The following is an 18,048-nucleotide window of genomic DNA, read 5'->3' on the forward strand; positions in this document are numbered from 1 at the left end:
CAAAATCCCTTGCTGCTCCCCAACTCACAGGACCTCAGAATGAGACTGAATTTGGAGACAGGGCCTTTGATGTGATAGCAAGAGGAAATGAGGTCAATATGGTAAGTCTTGATCCCATAGGACCGCTGTTCTGAGAGGAGGAGGTTAGGACACAGACACGTGCAGAGGGATGGCCATGTGAGCACATGGGGAGAAGGCAGCCGTGATCCTGTAGTTTACGATAAGAAATATACATTTGGGCTCAAAACCTTTGGAAGTTTCTAAGTGATTTCATGGCTGTTATTATAGCAAGGCCCTGCCCACCACACCTGTGTGTTGATGAGGTGACCTTGGGCAGCCCCTCAGGATGGGGGCAGGTGGCCAGGGGACGCAACCCTGGACGCTTCAGAGCTTTGACCCACACCCACCACTGTCCAAGGGGAGAGGGTGCAAACTGGACTGAGGGCCATGTGCAGTTCGTTGCTATGAAGAGGGTCACCTGGAAAAGGCTAACATAAGACCCCAAAGCACAAAAGCCCTCATGCTCTCAGCTGCCGGGACCAGGATGCGGGAAGGAGCAGAGACGTGGCCTGCAGAGGCTGCCACCACCTGCTAAGCCCAAACAGATGCCGCCATCTCTGCAGAGCCCAGTGGCTCTGGTCCCAGTGCCTCAGATGAAGTGAGGGCCTCATGAAACCAGAGGAGCAGCCTTCCTGCATTTTCCAGAATAGCTAGCTTTGAGCCGGTGAGCCCCATCCTACAGTAGAGGCCTGAACTGGCCTTCTGAGTGAGGACATGCTGCAGTGTGATTACCCAGAGGCTGGAGGGGATCAGGATGTGCAATGTCGAAATACACCACCGTGGCATACTGATGACTTTGAGCTGAAGGCGATCAACAAACAGCACACACAGGAGGAGCTCTCTGCCCTTCCACCTGTTCTGCCTAAAAGCAAAGCAGAAATTCCCATTTGTACAAAAATTTCCATTTGCAAAGGTGCCCGTCTCCTGTGACAGAAAGAGGACAGTAAGTCTCATCACCAGATGGGCCTGAGATAAACAACTCTTACCTATCTTTAATTCCCCCCAGTCACCTTCCCACAATTCACCCCCTGATGCCCATACCCCGTTTCCTCTGTTGAGGTGCTTCTCCACAACTTATCACCCTTTGTTAAAATGGTATGGAAGTTGGGACACCTGGGAGACTCAGTGGTTGAGCGTCTGCCTTGGGCTCAGGTCATGACCCCAGGGTCCTGGGATCGAGTCCTGCATCAAGCTCCCTGCATGGAGCCTGCTTCTCCCTCTGCCTGTGTCTCTGCCTCTCTCTCTGTGTGTCTCTCATGAACAAATAAAATCTTTAAAACAATAAAATAAAATGGAATAAAAGCCAATTTGTGTTTTTACTTCTTTTCTGTCCCATACATACTAAGAACCTAAGATAAAATATGTATGCCTTCTTGCCTATTAATCTGGCACTTATCTGTTTAATTCACAGACCTCAGGTATAGGATCTAAGAGGGTAGAAGGGAAGATTTCCCCCCTCCCCACCCCGGTTAAGGCCCATGGGGCACATGCAGTAAGTATGAGAAATCACCTATGCAGTGGCAATATGCTGCATCCAGGATGCAGGACTGTTTGTTTCTGACACAAAATCCTGACAGATACAGCAATTTTTATGGTAATGACATATCAGAAACAATCACATTAGCAAGAAATTTGGAAACCAGGGTCTGGAAGACATGTGACAGCAGTGCAGGTACTGGCGCTACAATCTGGTAGAGAGAGGCCAGGCAGACAGGTGTGGAGCAAACAACATAATAGGGGCCTCCTGTGTGGCCCGGTTGGTTGGGCATCTAACTCTTGATGTCAGGGTTATAAATTCCAGCCCGGCACTGACCACCTCCCTGGAGGGAAAGGAAGGGATCCTAGTATGTGGCCCTTTGCACAACTCGGCTCTGAAGCAAATCTCCCACCACAAGTGGCAAGGGCATTCCCAGGAGGAAGCGTCAAGCTCAGGAATGCTCTGTGGAAGCAGGCGACAGGCCCAGAGGGCGCCCTGCCGACGTCTACAGTCACTGTCCTGCAGATGGTGGAGGAGGAGGGAAAATACTGGAGAAGAGGAAGCAAATGTAAAGGCCTTAAGACCTCGTCGCCTCCTTTGGATCCTCATTCAAACCAAATTCTCTAAGAGACAGCGTTGGGAGAATAGGTGGGATCAGAGGAGGGAGCCACGGGCAGAGAAAGCCCTGAATCCTGGTGCGTGCCTCTCACGTGAGGAACCCAGGTCTGGAGAGGCATGGGCAGTGTGGGGGCCACTGCAGACCCCAGAGTTGCCATCGTATTTTAAGATAAAGTCACTTAAGACTCTGCAGATGCAAATCAGAGCCTCCTGGGAGCTGCTCCTGAGGACTATGCACAGCTGGGCCCTGCCAGAGCGGTTCCCACCAGAAAGACATGGAAGGACTGCTCAGCTGTGTAGACGAACTGGGTCGCAAGCTTTCTTGCCTCCTGTTCTCAAGACCCACTTGCGTTTCCTAAAGGAGCCTGCTTGTTGGCCTCACAGAGGCCGTCTCCCTCCCTTCCACGAGGCAGGGTTCCTAAGAGTCCCAACCCCTTAACAAGCCAGCTTCTTCCGTTGCTGCCTCCCCAGTGCGTACAGAATAAATGCAGGGGTTTCCTGTTACTCGGTCTGCTGGCGGCTTAACTGACAGGCTCCAGACATTTCCTCCCAAGCAAAAAAACAGCAGGTGGAGGTGAGTGCGGCCGTGTGCAGGGTTTGCTTCACATCACACGTTCCTCTGCTGAGACAAACCAGCGGGGCACGTGCAGCACACACCGGGGTCCGCCCTGCCCATGCCCCTGGGGTCCAGTCCTCCTTCCCGAACCTGGGATCTGGACCCCCCGGCTCCACTCTCCACCCTCCTCCCCATGCTAACCACCATTAAAGCCACACCATAGACGTGGGCCGCCTGCAGGCAGGGCTGAGAAGCCCCTCACCTCCCACAATGGGGCACCCCCATACCTCCCCCCACCCCATGGTCCCCCTTCACCTCCCCCACAGAGACTCCTTCACTTCCAGCAACCGGGCAACCCCTCCTGCCTTCCCCCAGTGACCCCCCTCACTGCCCCCCCAGACACCCCTTCACCTCCCCCAACCGGGCTCCCACACCTGCTCTCTCTTCTGCTCCCCTCTCTTCCCCACAAGAAATCTACCTCCTGCCCCACGGCTCACAACCCCCTCCCCATCCACTCTCTACCATACCTTCTCCCCCTCCCCGCGGGGACGGCCAGAGCCCCCTCCGTCCCTCCCACCCCTGGCCCACTCTGCGCTGGCCCCCCCTCCGCCCCCACCCTCAGGCTGCTGGCCCCCCCAGCCCTCTCCACCCCATCTTCAGCCCACAACCCGGAACTAGCCTCCCCCGCCCCTGCCCTTTGACCGCCCCCGCCCCTGCTGACGCCACAAAGCCCTGCACCCTCCGCGGCCCCTGCGCCCCCGCAGCCGTCACCCAGATGGCGTTCAGCACACAGACGCAGGCTTTCTGGGGGTGCCGGGGGCGCGCGTGGCTGGGGGCACCCGGCAAGGTGCGGCCTGCGGCCCCTCCCTGTGAGTACATCCCCATAGACCCGCGGGGCAGCAGGTGGCCACCCAGTGGGCGGGGAGGCTCAGGTCCAACCGCCTGCCCTGCTACCCGGGGAGCAGATCCCGCGTTGAAGCTGGTTATAGACACGTAGCCCCCCTCCCAGTCTACAAAGGAGCATTCCCGCAAGCAGGGCAGCCAGTCATCTCCACTGGCCCCAGTTGCTGCCCCTGGATTCTGAGCCAGACCCCAGTTCACCAGACTGCCCCCCTTCCCCGGCTTCTGCAGGTAGGCAGCCCCCCCCCTTCCTGTGGCTGAGAGCCAAGGGAGAGACTGACTACAAAGTCTCTGCAGAGACAGCACCAGAGAAATGGAACCCTTGTCAGGGAATGGGATGCCTAAGGTCACAACATGAGGTCAGGGGTAAATCCACCCGAACTATGTGTGTGCACGTGTAGGTGCCTCTGTGCATGTGTATATGTTTGTGTGTGTGCGCATGTGTGCCTCTGGGCATGTGTGTGCACATGTGTGTATATATTGTGTGCACATGTATAGTGTTTGTGCACATGCGTATACTGTGTATATGTGTGTGTACTGTGTGCATATGTGTATATTGTATGTGTATATCATGTGCACATGTGTATATCAGGTGCACGTGTGTATACTATGTGTGCACATGTGTGTATACTGTGTGCGCATGTGTGTATATATACTGTGTCTGTGCATGTGCATATACTGTGTCCGTGCCTGTGTGTATACTATATGTGCATCTGTGTGTACTGCATGTGTATCCTGTGTGTGCATGTGCTGTGTTCATGTGTGTATACTGTGTACATGTGTGTGTACTGTGTGCACGTGTGCTGTGTGTGAGCATGTGTGTGTATACTATGTCTGTGCATGTGTGCATGTGCCTCAACGTGTAGGCCTGCAGCTGCACTTGTGCTTGTCTGTATGCTCTGTGCACATGTGCAGGCACGTTGTCCAGGACCAGAGCCGCTCCATAGTTGGAACAGGAGACACAGATTTATTCAGGGTTATTGCCATTCAGGGAGAGGGATCCCGCAGAACCGGCTCGCAGGATGGGGTGGGGGACTTAAGGCTAAAGAGCAGAGGGGGTGGTCAGCCATGGAAAATCACTAAGAGGGGACATAGGGAGGGGGATTCTTTCCAGACTGGCCTAAAGGCTTCTAGACAGGGCAGCGGGGACCTGAGGAGCTAGATCTGACGTCATGGGGGGGCACTCTCAGCCAACTTGGCACGATGATCCCCCCTAAAGTAGCGGGGCTGGCCAAAGACAGGGCTTGGCCGTGGAGAGCCCAGGGCTCCCGGGCAGAGGGTGTGAGGGACGTTCTTTCTGTTCCTGCCCCAGGAGACATGGATGCCTTGGAACTCGCCAGAAAGCTGCAGGAGGAAGCCACCTGCTCCATCTGCCTTGACTACTTCACGGACCCCGTGATGACCGCCTGTGGCCACAACTTCTGCCGGGAGTGCATCCGCCTAATGTGGGAGAAGGCCAAAAGTAGGAAGGGGGGCAGGAAGCGGAGGGGCTCCTTCCCCTGCCCCGAGTGTCGCGAGCTGTCCCCCCAGAGGAACTTGCGGCCCAACCGCCTGCTGACCAAGGTGGCGGAGATGGCACGCCAGCACCCGGCCTTCCAGAGCAGGGACCTGTGCAAGGCGCACCAGGAGCTCCTCAAGCTCTTCTGTGAGGACGACCAGAGCCCCATCTGTGTCATGTGCAGGGAGTCGCGGGAGCACCGGCCCCACACGGTGGTCCCCATCGAGGAGGCTGTGCAGGAGTACAAGGTGCGGCCAGGGCCGGGGATGGACGGCCGGAGGTGGGGGGGGCACAAGGAGGCCAGGCACAAGCCTCAGCAGACAGGTCGGGGGGGCGACTGCCGGCACCCACGGCCCTCGTGTCTGCACCCTCCATGGTGATGCAGTGGTTGGGCCACAGTTGTTGAGGGGTCCCAGCCAGCCAGGGCTCCGGCGCCACTGGGGGAGAGCTCATCCTTTTCCCTGTCTTCACTCGAAGGGAGGGGCGAGGGGCCCTGTCCCGGGGGCCCACCCTCATGATTTCATGGCCCCCCAAGAGGCCCTAGCTCCTCCCTCCGAGGTGCTGGGGTTAGGACTCAGCCACAACCTTGGGAGGATACATGCAAACCACAGCACAGAGTAGATACAGGGACAGTTACGCAGAAGGGTGTTAGCAGGTGCATCTGTTGGCCAGGCTAGGGGGGGGCCTCAGACCCCACATCCTGTGGTCTGTGTGCCCCACAGCTGAAGTTGGAGGCGGACATTGGGTCCCTTCGGGAGGAGATGATGAAGACAAGAGAGATGCAGGCCAGGGAGAAACAGACCTTGGCGGAGTGGCAGGCAGGTGCCGGTGGCCAGGGTGGGAGAGCCTGCAGAAGGCCCTCAGGGGGCGGGGGCTTGCTGTCCTGTGTGGATAAGCGTGTGCGCACATGCACACACACACACACGCACACACACAGAGCCCAGATTCCCACCAGAAGCAGGATCCAGAATGTGTGCTCAGCCCAGGCTGGCTGTGTCCAGACACAGTGGATGAGGGTGCACAGGTGCCGGCACACTGCTGTTTGGGGCTCAGCAGGTCACCCCACAGAAATGCTTGCACTCCTGCCTGGGTGGCTCCTTTTCTGTGGGTCACCAGGGCCCTGCAGTGGGGGCACTGCCAGCATTCAAGCTGGTGGGTGCAGCCGGCCAGAGAGATGGGGGACACTGGGGCAGCAGATCCCCAGGCCAGGGCCTGAGCACACCTCTGCCCACTGCCCTCCACGGGACCCTGCAGGAGAAGGTAAAGGAGCAGAGGCAGCGCATCCTGATGGAGTTTGAGAAGATGGGCCTCCTCCTGGTGGAGGAGGAGCAGCGCCTCCTCCAGGCCCTGAAGGAGGAGGAGGACGAGGTAGTGGCCAAGTTACGGGAGAGCTCCGCAGCACTTGAGAAGCAGGGCCACGCCCTGGAGATGCTCCTGCTGCAGTTGGAAGACAAGAACCAGCACACACCACTACAGATGCTGCAGGTGAAGCAGGTGCCCCTGCTCACCTGGGAGGAGGCCTCGACACCCCTGCTCACCTGGGGGGGAGGGGAGGAGCTCAGCACCCTGCTCACCTGGGAGGGGCCTCAGCACCCCTGCTCACCTGGCTGGTGGGGGAGGAGCTCAGGCGCAGGTGTGGTCAGGGTGGGCCAACTGCAGGAACTGATTCAAACAAGGGAAGCTCGGACTCCAGTCAGCTGAGGCTGGGTAGGGAAGACCGCCTCCTTGTAGACGAGGCCCTAACAACAGACTTTATTGTCTCCGGGTCCCAGAGGCTGAGAGTCTGTGCTCCGGGCGTGGGCAGCGCTGGTTCCTCCTGAGGCCTCCCTCCCTGGGCGTGTACATGGCCATTTGCTCCCCATGTCCTCACCTGGCCGTTTCTCTGTGTGTCTGCATCCTAAACTCCTCTTGCCTCAAGGACACGGATCCTACGGGATTGGGCCCACCTTAGTGACCTCACTGTACTGTAACTACCTCTCACCTACTGAGGTCCTGGGGGTGGGGACTCCGGCGATGACTCTGGAGGGACAGTCCACCTATGACAGGCTCCAGGCCTGTGCAGCCCAGGGAGGTGGCCCAGATAGGTACCCATGACTTCCCGGGCAGGATGAGCTTCACTGTCACTGCCCCCAAAGAGAAAGTCAAGAGGGCCCAGCTGGCCTGCCAGGGACGGGCTGGCCCCCGAGGCCCTGAGAGCAGGGGTTGAGGTGGCCAAGTGTGGGAGATCTGTCAAGCACATGGAGTGGTGGGATCCACAGCAATACAGATCACACACACACGGGCACGTTTACACAGCAGAAGCAGATGCCCCGTGCAGGCTGCCATATGCCCTGCCAGCCAGGGTCTGTCCCCGGGTCTGGTCTGTTGTCCTGACCTCCTCTGGGTTTTGTGCCCAGGAAGCGGCCTGCTGTAGGTGGTAAGTGAGACAGCTGCCCAGACTTTGGGGAACCTTCTTTCTTCTATTAAAAAGCAACTGGTAAAAAAAAAAATAAAAATAAAAAATAAAAATAAAATAAAAAATAAAAAGCAACTGGTCTGCTAGTACACTGACCTCTGCCTCACTCAAGGCCAGGGTGGAGTGAAAAAGGCCCCACTGGATGGTTGTCGGTCCCATCCCTGGGCCACCATTTCCCCCCTTCACCGCCCCTCCTGAGCAGGATAGCTTCTAGTGTCCTCAGTGTCATACCGGGGAGAGCAGGATCCCCGTGTGTGGCCGGGGCAGGGGTAGGCTCTGGAAAGTGGGCACGGGGCCACAGGAAGACGTCATAAAGCCCTTCTAGCTCTGCAGACTGGACGTGCAAACATGAAGCCCCATCTCTCCTTCCCCCCCCACCCCTCCCCGTGTCTCCCAGGACATGAAGGATCTCCTGAGCCGGTATGGGGCCACCTGCCGGGGAGGCGGTGATGGGCGCAGGGAGGGCTCCGCACGGGACTGGTGGGGACAGTGAAACCTGTGTCCACTGGAGGAAGAACAGCCTGAGAGTGCAGTATCCAGAGGCCACCCCTACCATTCTGAGGACTGTCTGCAAGGTTCCCGGGCAGATAGAGGTGCTCAAGAACTTTCAAGGTAAGCGGGGGCCCCAGTGCTCTGGGTTGTGCCCATCCCTCCCCTAGTCGCTCAGTGAGCCACCAGTTGGAGCGACTGTCCTCTACTGGACATTCACAAACAGTACCCTGACCTGGCACTCCAGGGCGATGCTCCCCTTTCTGTCCCCATTGGAACACGTGTTGAGATGCCCAAGGGCCGCCTAGCTCCCGTCTCCGTAGCACCACCAACATGGGCAGGTGGGGTAGGGACCAAAGCAGTGACCCAGGTTCCCTGGACTCTGCCTTGGGGATGGTTAGGGAGACCAGGGATGATTCAGCCCCCCTCTCCCTTGGCCCCCGGCCTGTCTGCAGAGGACGTGGTGCCGGACCCTGCCACTGCGTACCCCTACCTCCTCTTGTACGAGAGCCGCCAGAGGCGCTACCTCACGCCCCCGCTGGAGTCCATGCCCCATGGCAAAGACAGATTCCTGGCCTACCCTTGTGCTGTGGGCCAGGAGGCCTTCTCCTCCGGAAGGCACTACTGGGAGGTGGGCATGAACCTCACTGGCGATGCACTCTGGGCCCTGGGTGTGTGCAGGGACAACGTGAGCCGGAGGGACAGGGTCCCCAAGTGCCCTGAGAATGGGTTCTGGGTGGTGCAGCTGTGCAAGGGGAAGAAGTACATGCCCACCATGCCCAGCCTGACCCCCATCACACTAGCGGAGCCCCCCAGCCACGTAGGCATCTTCCTGGACTTCGAAGCAGGGGAGGTGTCCTTCTACAACGTGAAGGATGGGTCCCACTTGCACACCTATGCCGAGCCCAAGTTCTCTGGCCCCCTGCAACCGTTTTTCTGCCTGGGGGCCCCCAAATCAGGCCAGATGGTCATCTCTACAGTGACCCTGTGGGTGAAGGGTTAGGGGCCCAGGCTGGGAGGGGAAGGGTCAGCCCTGATCCCTCCGGAAGGTGAGGTGGTCCAGCTCAGCACAGGCCACCTGCCAGGCTTATCTCTGGCGGAGTCTTTGGGAGCCACCAGCAGGCAGGGTGATTTCACAAAGCTGAGATATCATTGTGATTAAAGCAGTTTAAATGTTAAGAAGGCCGTGTTCACACATACTTCATAAAGGAAACTCTGAAAGCACTGGGCTCCAGAGAGCACCGATTCTAACAGGGCCACCCAGAGCAGGCGGTGAGGTGCACTTGCCCTTAGCCCCCTGTGGTCTCACAGGCCACGTGAGGGATGCTGCAAGCGCACCGGTGCCGCTGTGGTCCGCCCTCCTCCACGACCTCGGGACCCACCTTGTGCTCCGTAAATCCCATGTTTGCACCTTTGGGCTGGGTGTTGGGGGCGGGGGAGGGTGTCACGGTAAAATGAAACCTTTCAAATTGAATCCAGCTAAAAACCTCCAAGCTGTCCAGCCCTGATGTTCCGCAAGCCAGGGCGCAAAGGGTGAGGATCACGGGTGGGAGAGACTCCTTCCCACGCGGCGCTCCCTGCAGCTTCAGGCCCATTCGCAGCCCTGGGGCGGTCTGGACACCCCGAATTCCACCCTGTACCCCCCCCAAGGACGGAGCCCCTCCGTCCACTTGGCACCAGCGTGCCCGGCCCGGGGGTGCCCGGGAGCGCGCGCCGCGGCCTCAGGGCCCCTCGTCCTCGCAGTGGCTGAGCCGCGCGTGGAACCCAGGGGCGTGCGGGGCGCCCCGGGGGCCAGGGTTCTGCGCCCGCCCCTCCCTCCAGGGAGCGGCCCTGCGGGGACGCGAGCACAGGCGTCCGGGGCTGCAGCGCGCGCCACCGCCGGCCCGCGGGCGAACTGCCTCCGATTCCGGGGCCCGCGGGCCGCGTGACAGGCCGCGGCCAATCCGAGGGGAAAGCGGGTTGTTCCAAAAAAAAAAAAAAAAAAAAACTGGCTGCTTCCTGCTTCCGCTGCGGCGCCTCTTCCTGTCGCGCCCGGGAGCCCCGCGCCCGCGCCCGCCGCCGCCGCCCCCCCGAGCCATGGCCGCCCCCGACCTGTCCACCAACCTCCAGGAGGAGGCCACCTGCGCCATCTGCCTCGACTACTTCACCGACCCGGTGATGACCGACTGCGGCCACAACTTCTGCCGCGAGTGCATCCGGCGCTGCTGGGGCCAGCCCGAGGGCCCGTACGCCTGCCCCGAGTGCCGCGAGCTGTCCCCGCAGAGGAACCTGCGGCCCAACCGCCCGCTCGCCAAGATGGCCGAGATGGCGCGGCGCCTGCACCCGCCGTCCCCGGTCCCGCAGGGCGTGTGCGCCGCGCACCGCGAGCCCCTGGCCGCCTTCTGCGGCGACGAGCTGCGCCTGCTGTGCGCCGCCTGCGAGCGCTCGGGGGAGCACTGGACGCACCGCGTGCGCCCGCTGCAGGACGCCGCCGAGGACCTCAAGGTGCGCGGGGTGGGGCGCCTCTGCCCGGTGCAGGGGCCCAGATGCGCGTGCACCCAGTCCCGCAGGCGCACCTCCCGGACCCCGACGGCAGTCACCCGTGAGGCCCCAGCCTGGAGATCAGGGTAGGCGTGGCCTCCGGGAGGAGCGGGTCCTGCTGTGACCGCACCTGGCGAGTCTGGAGCGCCCCGGGCAGGCGTGGGTGACCGTGGCGGGGATGGAAGCTTGGAGGCAGCTGGCCTCGCAGGGACGCAGACGCACAGGGACTCAGCCCTCAGAGGCTGTGGGCCAGGCCGGGCTGCGGGGTGGACAAGGGATGGATGGGCCGGGTGGGCCAAGCTGGGGTGAGTGGAGTGCAGACCGGGCAGCGTGGCCGCCTGGCTTTGTGAGTGGGGTCCTGGGGCTCCTCTGCCATCTGACACGGCAGGGATCCACCGCGTTGAAGGCTGGGATGCCCCCATCTGTTCTGGAAATGCATTCCTTTAAAATCCAAACCAGCCTCAGCCCTCTGCTAAGGAGCCTCAGGGTAGATGCTCAGCTGGCTGCTGTCATTGGCTCCTCGGGGACCCAGGTACCGAGGACATGGGTGGCACCCTTCCAGCCTTCACACCAGGGTCTGTGCTGCATTTCGTGCCAGCAGCGTGGGTCGGCTGGGCTGGTCCAGTACTCAGCTGGTCTGTCGCTGTTCCGGAACAAGCCCTGGGGCACCAGAACAAGCTTGTGCCCACTGTGCCTAGGTGGGCTCGTCCTCACACAGATCTCTGTACTCTTGCCTCTCACTCTGAGGCACAACACATGCTGGATACCCCATCCTATGTGTCAGCCCAGCAAGTGTGTACTGCTGCCACCAAGCAGAGAGTGACTGGCAGCCCTCCAGAGGCCCCTCCCAGCTGGCCTGATAAAGACCCTTGGGGAAGCACTTACCTCTCTCCTGTTATAAGGGAGAGAAAACCTTGATCTAACCTGTTAGGTGCTGTGCAGGAGGCTTGCAAATTAAACTAACAAAGGCAGAGTAATAAGTGAAAAGATGGATAATTTTGAGTCACTTAAATTTCATATGGCACAAGGGCTTCACAGAGAAAAGGTGAAAAAACCTAGTTAGACTGAGTTTATGTTCCATTTTAACATAGATTGATAAATTGGGGAGAAGTGGCCAGAAACAGGGAACACGATTTGGGCTTCTAGGGCCACTAAGAACAAGGAGGCACATGGGGGAAACTGATGAAGATGTGGGTTATGAGTCATGACGCCCATTCAGGCAAACTCATCTGTGACAGTCATCTCCCCTCTCTGGTGCAACCCCAGGGAGGCAGACAGGAGGAGGGCAGAGTGCTCTTCCTAAGTGCTGCTCCCTGTCTCCTGGACTCCAGATGGTGCTTGTGTCAAAGTGGCCGACTCCGGGTGGCATCTGCTGACCCCCAGCCGGCCTTTGTCCTGAGGACACCAGCGAATCTGCCTGTGTCTCACAGGCTGTGCCCGACACTTGCACACCCAGGGGCACGGGGTCCCCACAGCGCCACTTCGCAGGCTTTACCCGGCTAGATGTGGGGTGGAGGGTCAGATGGCCGAGGACCCTGGCCAGGGCCTGCGGGGGCCCAGAGCGGGCTTGGCGCAGTGGGGGTCCCAGACGCAGGGAGAGAGGTCGGGAGCACTGGCAGGGGGCCTGGGATGTAGGCGCTGGCCGCGAGGGGGACAGGACTAGCTCAGCCCAGGTCACGCTTGCCTCTGTCCCGCAGGGAAAGCTGGAGAAATCCCTGGAGCATCTGCGGAAGCAGATGGAGGATGCGCTGCTGTTCCAGGCACAGGCTGAGGAGACCTGTGCCCTGTGGCAGGCAGGTGGCCGGGGCCCTAGGTCGGGAAGGGCGTGGCGGCCCGGAGCCCCCCCTCGGAGGGACCCTGCTCTGGCCCTGGGGGAAGGGTGGGGCCGGGGGTGCCCAGGCCTCAGCTGTCCCCTCCCCCTGCAGAAGATGGTGGAGAGCCAGCGGCAGAACGTGCTGGCAGAGTTTGAGCGGCTGCGCCGGCTGCTGGCAGAGGAGGAGCAGCGCCTGCTGCAGCGTCTGGAGGAGGAGGAGCTAGAGGTGCTCCCGCCCCTGCGGGACAGCGCCACCCGCCTAGGGCAGCAGAGCGCGCAGCTGGCCGAGCTCATCGCAGAGCTGGAGGGGCGCTGCCAGCTGCCGGCGCTGGGGCTGCTGCAGGTGAGCTACCCTCCCTGGAGGGGGGGGTAGTTCGGGCAAGTGTGCCCAGCCAGGTGTGTAGGGGCCCCTGGGGAGCCACGCAGAGTGGCTGCCGTGCCGTCCTGGAGCGTGGTTGTGCTGTGGCAGGGCTGTGTGGGGGTCCATGGGGCACGTCCAGGGTCCGTGGGGCCACCAGGTTGGCTGCAGAGGGCCGGGTCCACTGTATGGGGAGGGAAGGCTACCAGACGTCCCACAGGAGTCCCGCGTCAGCCCCTAGTCGCCCGACAATCTGCAGGACTCCTGGCCCCTGGGCCGGCGAGAGGCCGCTTTGTGCACAGCCCAGGGCACTGCCTCAGAGGGTGAGCCGTCCCTCAGGGGCCAGGCAGAGGTCCTGGCTGCCCTCTAGGGGTGTGAACTCGCCCCTCCTGCCACTGCTCAGACGCCAGGCGGTTTCAAGTGTGGGAAACAGGAAGTACGACGGGAGTGTCTGACGAGGACTGAGATAGGTCACAGAAGCAGTGGCTGTGGTCAGTGAAGTGGGATCTGGGCAGCCAGCCAGGGGTATTGGGGGAAGGCAGAGGAAGTGGGGGTTCTGGAAGGAGGCGAGGTGGGCCCCAGGAGTGAGATGACATCCCCAGGCCTGTATGAAAGGTCGTCGCGGGTCTCCGCTGACATGTCTAAGTGCATGGGTGGTCTCAGCCGGCCTGCCACACTCCTGCATCTCACACTACCAAGTGGCCACCTGTGCCCCCACCTGCCCACCGTGCCCCTGCCCTCACCTGCTCACACCTTCCAGCCCCGGGTCTTGGCCTGGGTGACCAGCTGCTGGGAGGAGCCCCCCTGCCCAAGCACGGGGTGGGGGTGGGGTCTGCGGTGGCACCTGCAGCACCTGTTCACTGGAACCTCAATGCCAGGCTGGGGCCAGGCCAGGTGCCTACACTTGGGTTGGGGGGGTGGGTGCCCTCGCAGGTTCAGGGGTACCCTTGTGGACAGAGGAAGTGAGGGTCCGGTGACTTCCAGGAGCCCACGACCCCAGGTCCCAGCCTCCCCGCCCCGGGCTTGCCCGTAGCCATCCTGTATCGGTGTAGAGCCGTTTCCTCCAGGGACATGTGTGTCTGAGGGCCAGGTGGTCTGCATGGATGCCAACTCCCTTCCTTAAGATCACGACCCCCACATGACCCTTGGGGCAGGGAGGGCCTGGTACAGTGTGTCCACCCACGCTGTTCCTGAGTGGGTTGGGCCTTGTGGCGACCAGGATGACCCCCTTGGCTTCCCAGGGCTGCGAGGTGGGCTACCCACCCAGCAGAACTAGCAAGGACAGGTTGTTTCTGCTTTGCCTGCTGCACACACCAAGCTTCTTGTGCCCTGGGCCCTTTGCACACATCACTTCCAGGCTTGCACAGTATCTTGAGAAGCCCGCAGTCTCCCTTTCCGTTTTCAGGCCTCTGTGCCTTGTCGGACCACCACTCCCACATCAGGGGAAAGCTGGTGAGGCACCGTGTGCATCTGGGGTCTGGCCTGATAGCTGGTGCGTGGTTAGACTCGCTACGGGTAAACTGATGTGATTGGTGAGGTGAGCCAGGTCCCTGCCGTTCTCAAAAGACCAAAGACTTCCCTCAGCAGCCATTGTCAAGTGTCCCCATCAGCTCCAGCTGTGGAACGAACACCATAGGCTGGGAGGTCTGCATAACACAAGCTGGTTGTCTCCTGGCCCCAGAGCCAGGCCTGGGCAGGGCTGCCTCTTCCCGAGGCCTCTCTCCCTGGTGAGTCCCTGCGTCCCTGCCCATGTCCTCACACGGTCACCCGCGTGTGCGTGTTGGAGCCCCAGACCCCTGTTCTCATAAGGACTCGGGTCATGTGGGATCAGGGCCACTCTAGTGAACTTGTGTACCTCAGCCACCTCTGTAAAGACCCCATCTCCAAACACAGCCCCCTTCTGAGGTCCTGGGGATCAGGCTCCAAGATCTGCAGCCCAGGGACACAGCCCATGGTGCCGTGAAGTGCAAGTATGTGCCCTTACAGGAGCGTGGAGCATCCAAGGGACAAGTGTCTCCTGGGAGGCGGGCATACACCGTCAGAGGCCTTGGGAACACAGGCTGTAGGTGCAGGCGCCCCCCCGCCCCCCCTACATACATGGTTGCCTGGATGTACCGCAGACCTGTCCCACCACCAGGGGGCCTGGGGGCTCTGAGTGCATAAGCCAGTAGGCAACACCACACATCCTCCAAGCATGTGCAGGAAGTGAGGCCAGGTCCGCAGGGCTGGCTGTGCCCACAGTGTCTCCAGGGTCCCTGTGTCTGAGCTGCACAGGAGGGATCGCCCACCCCTTCTCCGTGCTTTCTGATCACGTGTGTGTCTGACAGTGGGCAGAGCAAAGTTTGGGGGGCACTGGTGACTGGGGCACAGGGAGGGTCAGGGGATGGGCGCTGATGCCGCGTGTGTCTCTCCACAGGATATCAGGGACACCCTGCGCAGGTAGGAGCCCCAGCCCCTCCCCAGGGAAGGCGGGCGGGGTACAAGGTGGGCTGCCATGGGGGGTGACGCCTGCACTGCCCCTGCAGGGTACAGGACGTGAAGCTGCAGCTGCCTGAGGTGGTGCCCATGGAGATGAAGACGGTGTGCAGGGTCCCGGGGCTGGTGGAGGCACTGCGCAGGTTTCGAGGTGGGTGCGCTCTGGTCTCGGGGCACCTGCTGACACGCAGCGGGGGGTGGTAGGTCTGCAGTGGGAGCGGACCCTGGGGGTCCAGGCTGTCGGGCACCAGCCAGGGCTCTTGGTGGACATGGGTGCGAACAGCAGAGGCGAGACCATACCCCCACGGGCCCCAGGCATAGGGAGTACACCTGGCTCCAGGAGTGGAAACATGTAGGAAGCACCTGCGGTTTCCTCAGTCCTCCAAAGGAGGCTGCTTTGCAGCAGAACAGGGACTGCTTTTTAGAACATTCTGAGGTGCAGGGACAAGCTGTGAGGTGATGTTTTCCAAGTAGGAGCAGCGTAGGGCACAGTAGGCTCACAGGCAAGTGCTTCAGCCCATCGCAGGGGGGGTGCCCTGACCACGGGGGGGCACGGCAGGCCTGCCAGCTCACAGGGTGACCTCGCTTCTCTGCAGGGGACGTGACCCTGGATCCTGACACCGCCAACCCTGAGCTGGTGCTGTCGGAGGATAGGAGGAGCGTGCGCCGGGGGGACCTGCGGCAGGCCCTGCCTGACAGCCCCGAGCGATTTGACCCAGGGCCCTGCGTACTGGGCCGGGAGCCCCTCACATCGGGCCGCCACTACTGGGAGGTGGAGGTGGGCGAGCGGGCCAGCTGGGCACTGGGTGTCTGCAGGGAGGATGCCAACCGCAAGGAGAAGGGCGAGCTGTTCGCGGGCAACGGCTTCTGGATCCTGGTGTTCCTGGGCAGCTACTACAACTCCTCGGAGCGGGCCTTCGCCCCCCTGCGGGACCCGCCACAGCGTGTGGGCATCTTCCTGGACTATGAGGCTGGACACCTGTCCTTCTACAGTGCCTCTGACGGGTCCCTCTTATATGCCTTCCCTGAGACCCCCTTCTCAGGGACCCTGCGGGCTCTCTTCTCACCTCTGTCTAGCAGCCCCACCCCCATGACCATCTGTAGGCTGAAAGGCGGGCCTGGGGACGCACTGGCCCCCCAGTGAGGGGCCTTCCAGCTGTTTGTGCACCTGGGCAGGTAGTGCTGTCTTCTGGGCAAAGGCAGCACTCCCAGCGCCTGGCAGACATACGCATGTGCTAAAAAACTGACTGTTTTCATTGCTGGGAGCATGTGCCCGCACATGCGGGTTGTGCTTCATCCTATGTCCAGCCATGGGGCGCAGAGACACTCCCACTCGCCAGTGCCAGGCCTTGGGCTTGGGGCCCGGCACCTCCAGAAAGCCATGCTCAGGAGGCTGCTCCAAGGCCACTCACCTGTGTCTACACCTGTCCATGGGGCAGGGTGTGCTTGCCCTGGAGTAGCCAGGTCCCCTGTGATAGAAAAGCCCTGAGAAGCCAGCAGCAGAGGTTGTGGGGCCCAGAGGCCAGGACCCCCTGGGCATAGACTCTCTTCTGGAAAAGGCTCCTCCCTGGCTCCAGGTGCAGATGTTCAGATGCGACAGGTGTGCAGGCCGGCCGGTGTCTGTCCTGGAGCCACGCTCAGAACCCCTTGCCAGAGTACCCTGCCCTTCCCTTTGCGGTTTTCTCCCTGCTGGCCTGGGCGCTTCCCGCCCTGCCTGGGGGGGGGGGGGAGGCCTTAAAGGGCCCCCCCCCCTCGCTGCCATAGTCTGGAGTCGTCTTTGCTTTGTTCCGACTTACTGGCACCTTTCTGGAAGGTGTGCTGCAGCTCATTTGTGGCCCCAGATTTTATTTATTGTAAGGACTGTTCTCAGTAAATAAACTAAGCATTGTCTGTAATCCACTGTCAGCAGCTGGGGTGGGGACAGTCTGGGTAGGGGGAGGGAGGCAGGGCCCCCAGGGGCGAGATCTGGGGCGCACTCCTGCATGTGCATTTCACACACCTACCTCGGCAATTTTCCTGCTCTCAACTGCCTCCAACTGGAAATAATCCTCTTGCAAAGTGGGGTATTTCCAGGTGGCGTCTCTTGATCCAGTCCAGCAGGTGACTAAGCCTCAGTGATGCCAGTTCACAAGCATGCAGCCTGAATGCACCTGTTCACCCTTTGCACACGTCCTACATGCTTGGCTTCAGGGGCCCAAGGGTGCTGTCTGGTGACGGTGGCTAGGCCCAGCAATGGGCCGCTCTGTGGAGCTGCTGCCCGGGGAGGGGCGGGTGATGGCCTGCAGGGCATGTCCTGCTAGCTGCAGGTGCACTCCACTGGTTCTTTCAGCCCTCAGTTGGTGAAAGCTCCAGGGGCAGACACAGCAAGGATGGAGGGAGCCAGGGCGTGTGGGGTGTGGTCAGCCTGCCACTTCTGGTGCCCGAAAGCCTTGCTCTCTGTTGGCTCCATAGTCCCGAGGGGACATGGGAGAGGGAGCAGGTAGGAAAGTAAAGCAGACATTCTCTGCTCATGGGGTGTGATAGGCGGAGTGAAGAAAATAGGAGCTGAGTGTCCGGGCTAACCTCCTGGCACCAGTTGATGAGTTCAATAAAAAAAAAAAAAAAAAATTAAAACCTAAAGCCATCTGTGGGGGTGCTGGCCGGTGGTCAGTCCCTGCCATCCCTCCTGCCATCCTGCACCTCCCCTGGTCAGGTAAGTACCCACGAGATGGACTCAATAGACAAAGTGACCATCTTCACTCGGTTTACCGCCCTTCATGAGACAACTGCTGCCTCTGACCCAGCGTCAGGTCTGCGGGGGGGGTGGGGGGAAGCGGTGCCCATTCACCT

General features: G+C 60.7%; 2 protein-coding genes and 1 long non-coding RNA gene across 9 annotated transcripts; 2 read left to right on the plus strand and 1 right to left on the minus strand.

Moving 5' to 3' along the window:
• Window positions 1-3,438: 3,438 nt before the first annotated feature.
• Window positions 3,439-9,253, plus strand: TRIM17 (tripartite motif containing 17). 6 transcript variants are annotated; one of them, XM_025454960.3, is made up of 8 exons: window positions 3,439-3,580; window positions 3,721-3,842; window positions 4,924-5,357; window positions 5,832-5,927; window positions 6,364-6,594; window positions 7,962-7,984; window positions 8,076-8,176; window positions 8,509-9,252. In XM_025454960.3, the coding sequence occupies exons 3-8, from the start codon at window positions 4,929-4,931 to the stop codon at window positions 9,054-9,056; spliced, it is 1,428 nt and encodes a 475-aa protein (XP_025310745.1). In that variant the 5' UTR covers window positions 3,439-3,580; window positions 3,721-3,842; window positions 4,924-4,928; the 3' UTR covers window positions 9,057-9,252. The 6 variants fall into 6 exon arrangements, with proteins under 6 accessions (XP_025310745.1, XP_025310744.1, XP_025310746.1 ...); XM_025454961.3 differs by having other exon boundaries at window positions 3,441-3,580; window positions 3,748-3,842; XM_025454959.3 differs by lacking the exon at window positions 3,721-3,842 and having other exon boundaries at window positions 8,509-9,251.
• On the minus strand, window positions 4,556-10,294 carry LOC112665315 (uncharacterized). Of its 2 annotated transcripts, none has more exons than XR_004804685.2 (4): window positions 10,157-10,294; window positions 6,713-7,037; window positions 5,171-6,546; window positions 4,556-5,051 (listed from the first exon to the last, which is right to left on the minus strand). It is a non-coding gene; the product is annotated as an uncharacterized LOC112665315 (long non-coding RNA). The 2 variants fall into 2 exon arrangements; XR_003140311.3 differs by having other exon boundaries at window positions 6,713-7,582; window positions 10,157-10,291.
• TRIM11 (tripartite motif containing 11) lies at window positions 10,051-17,114 on the plus strand. Its single transcript, XM_025454962.3, has 6 exons — window positions 10,051-10,537; window positions 12,271-12,366; window positions 12,499-12,729; window positions 15,161-15,183; window positions 15,270-15,370; window positions 15,816-17,114. The coding sequence occupies exons 1-6, from the start codon at window positions 10,130-10,132 to the stop codon at window positions 16,361-16,363; spliced, it is 1,407 nt and encodes a 468-aa protein (XP_025310747.1). The 5' UTR covers window positions 10,051-10,129; the 3' UTR covers window positions 16,364-17,114.
• The last annotated feature ends 934 nt before the right edge of the window (window positions 17,115-18,048 follow it).

The sequence above is a fragment of the Canis lupus genome, chromosome 14 (assembly GCF_003254725.2).
Source record: "Canis lupus dingo isolate Sandy chromosome 14, ASM325472v2, whole genome shotgun sequence".
NCBI classification, from domain to species: domain Eukaryota; kingdom Metazoa; phylum Chordata; class Mammalia; order Carnivora; family Canidae; genus Canis; species Canis lupus.

Coding starts and splice junctions, on each gene's coding strand:
- TRIM17 (XM_025454955.3), top strand. CDS start 4,815: ATGATCCCCCCTAAAGTAGCGGGGCTGGCCAAAGACAGGGCTTGGCCG. Junction 6,595..7,961: donor CACCACTACAGATGCTGCAG/GTGAAGCAGGTG, acceptor CGTGTCTCCCAG/GACATGAAGGATCTCCTGAG. Junction 8,177..8,508: donor GGTGCTCAAGAACTTTCAAG/GTAAGCGGGGGC, acceptor GCCTGTCTGCAG/AGGACGTGGTGCCGGACCCT.
- TRIM11 (XM_025454962.3), top strand. CDS start 10,130: ATGGCCGCCCCCGACCTGTCCACCAACCTCCAGGAGGAGGCCACCTGC. Junction 10,538..12,270: donor ACGCCGCCGAGGACCTCAAG/GTGCGCGGGGTG, acceptor TCTGTCCCGCAG/GGAAAGCTGGAGAAATCCCT. Junction 15,371..15,815: donor GGCACTGCGCAGGTTTCGAG/GTGGGTGCGCTC, acceptor GCTTCTCTGCAG/GGGACGTGACCCTGGATCCT.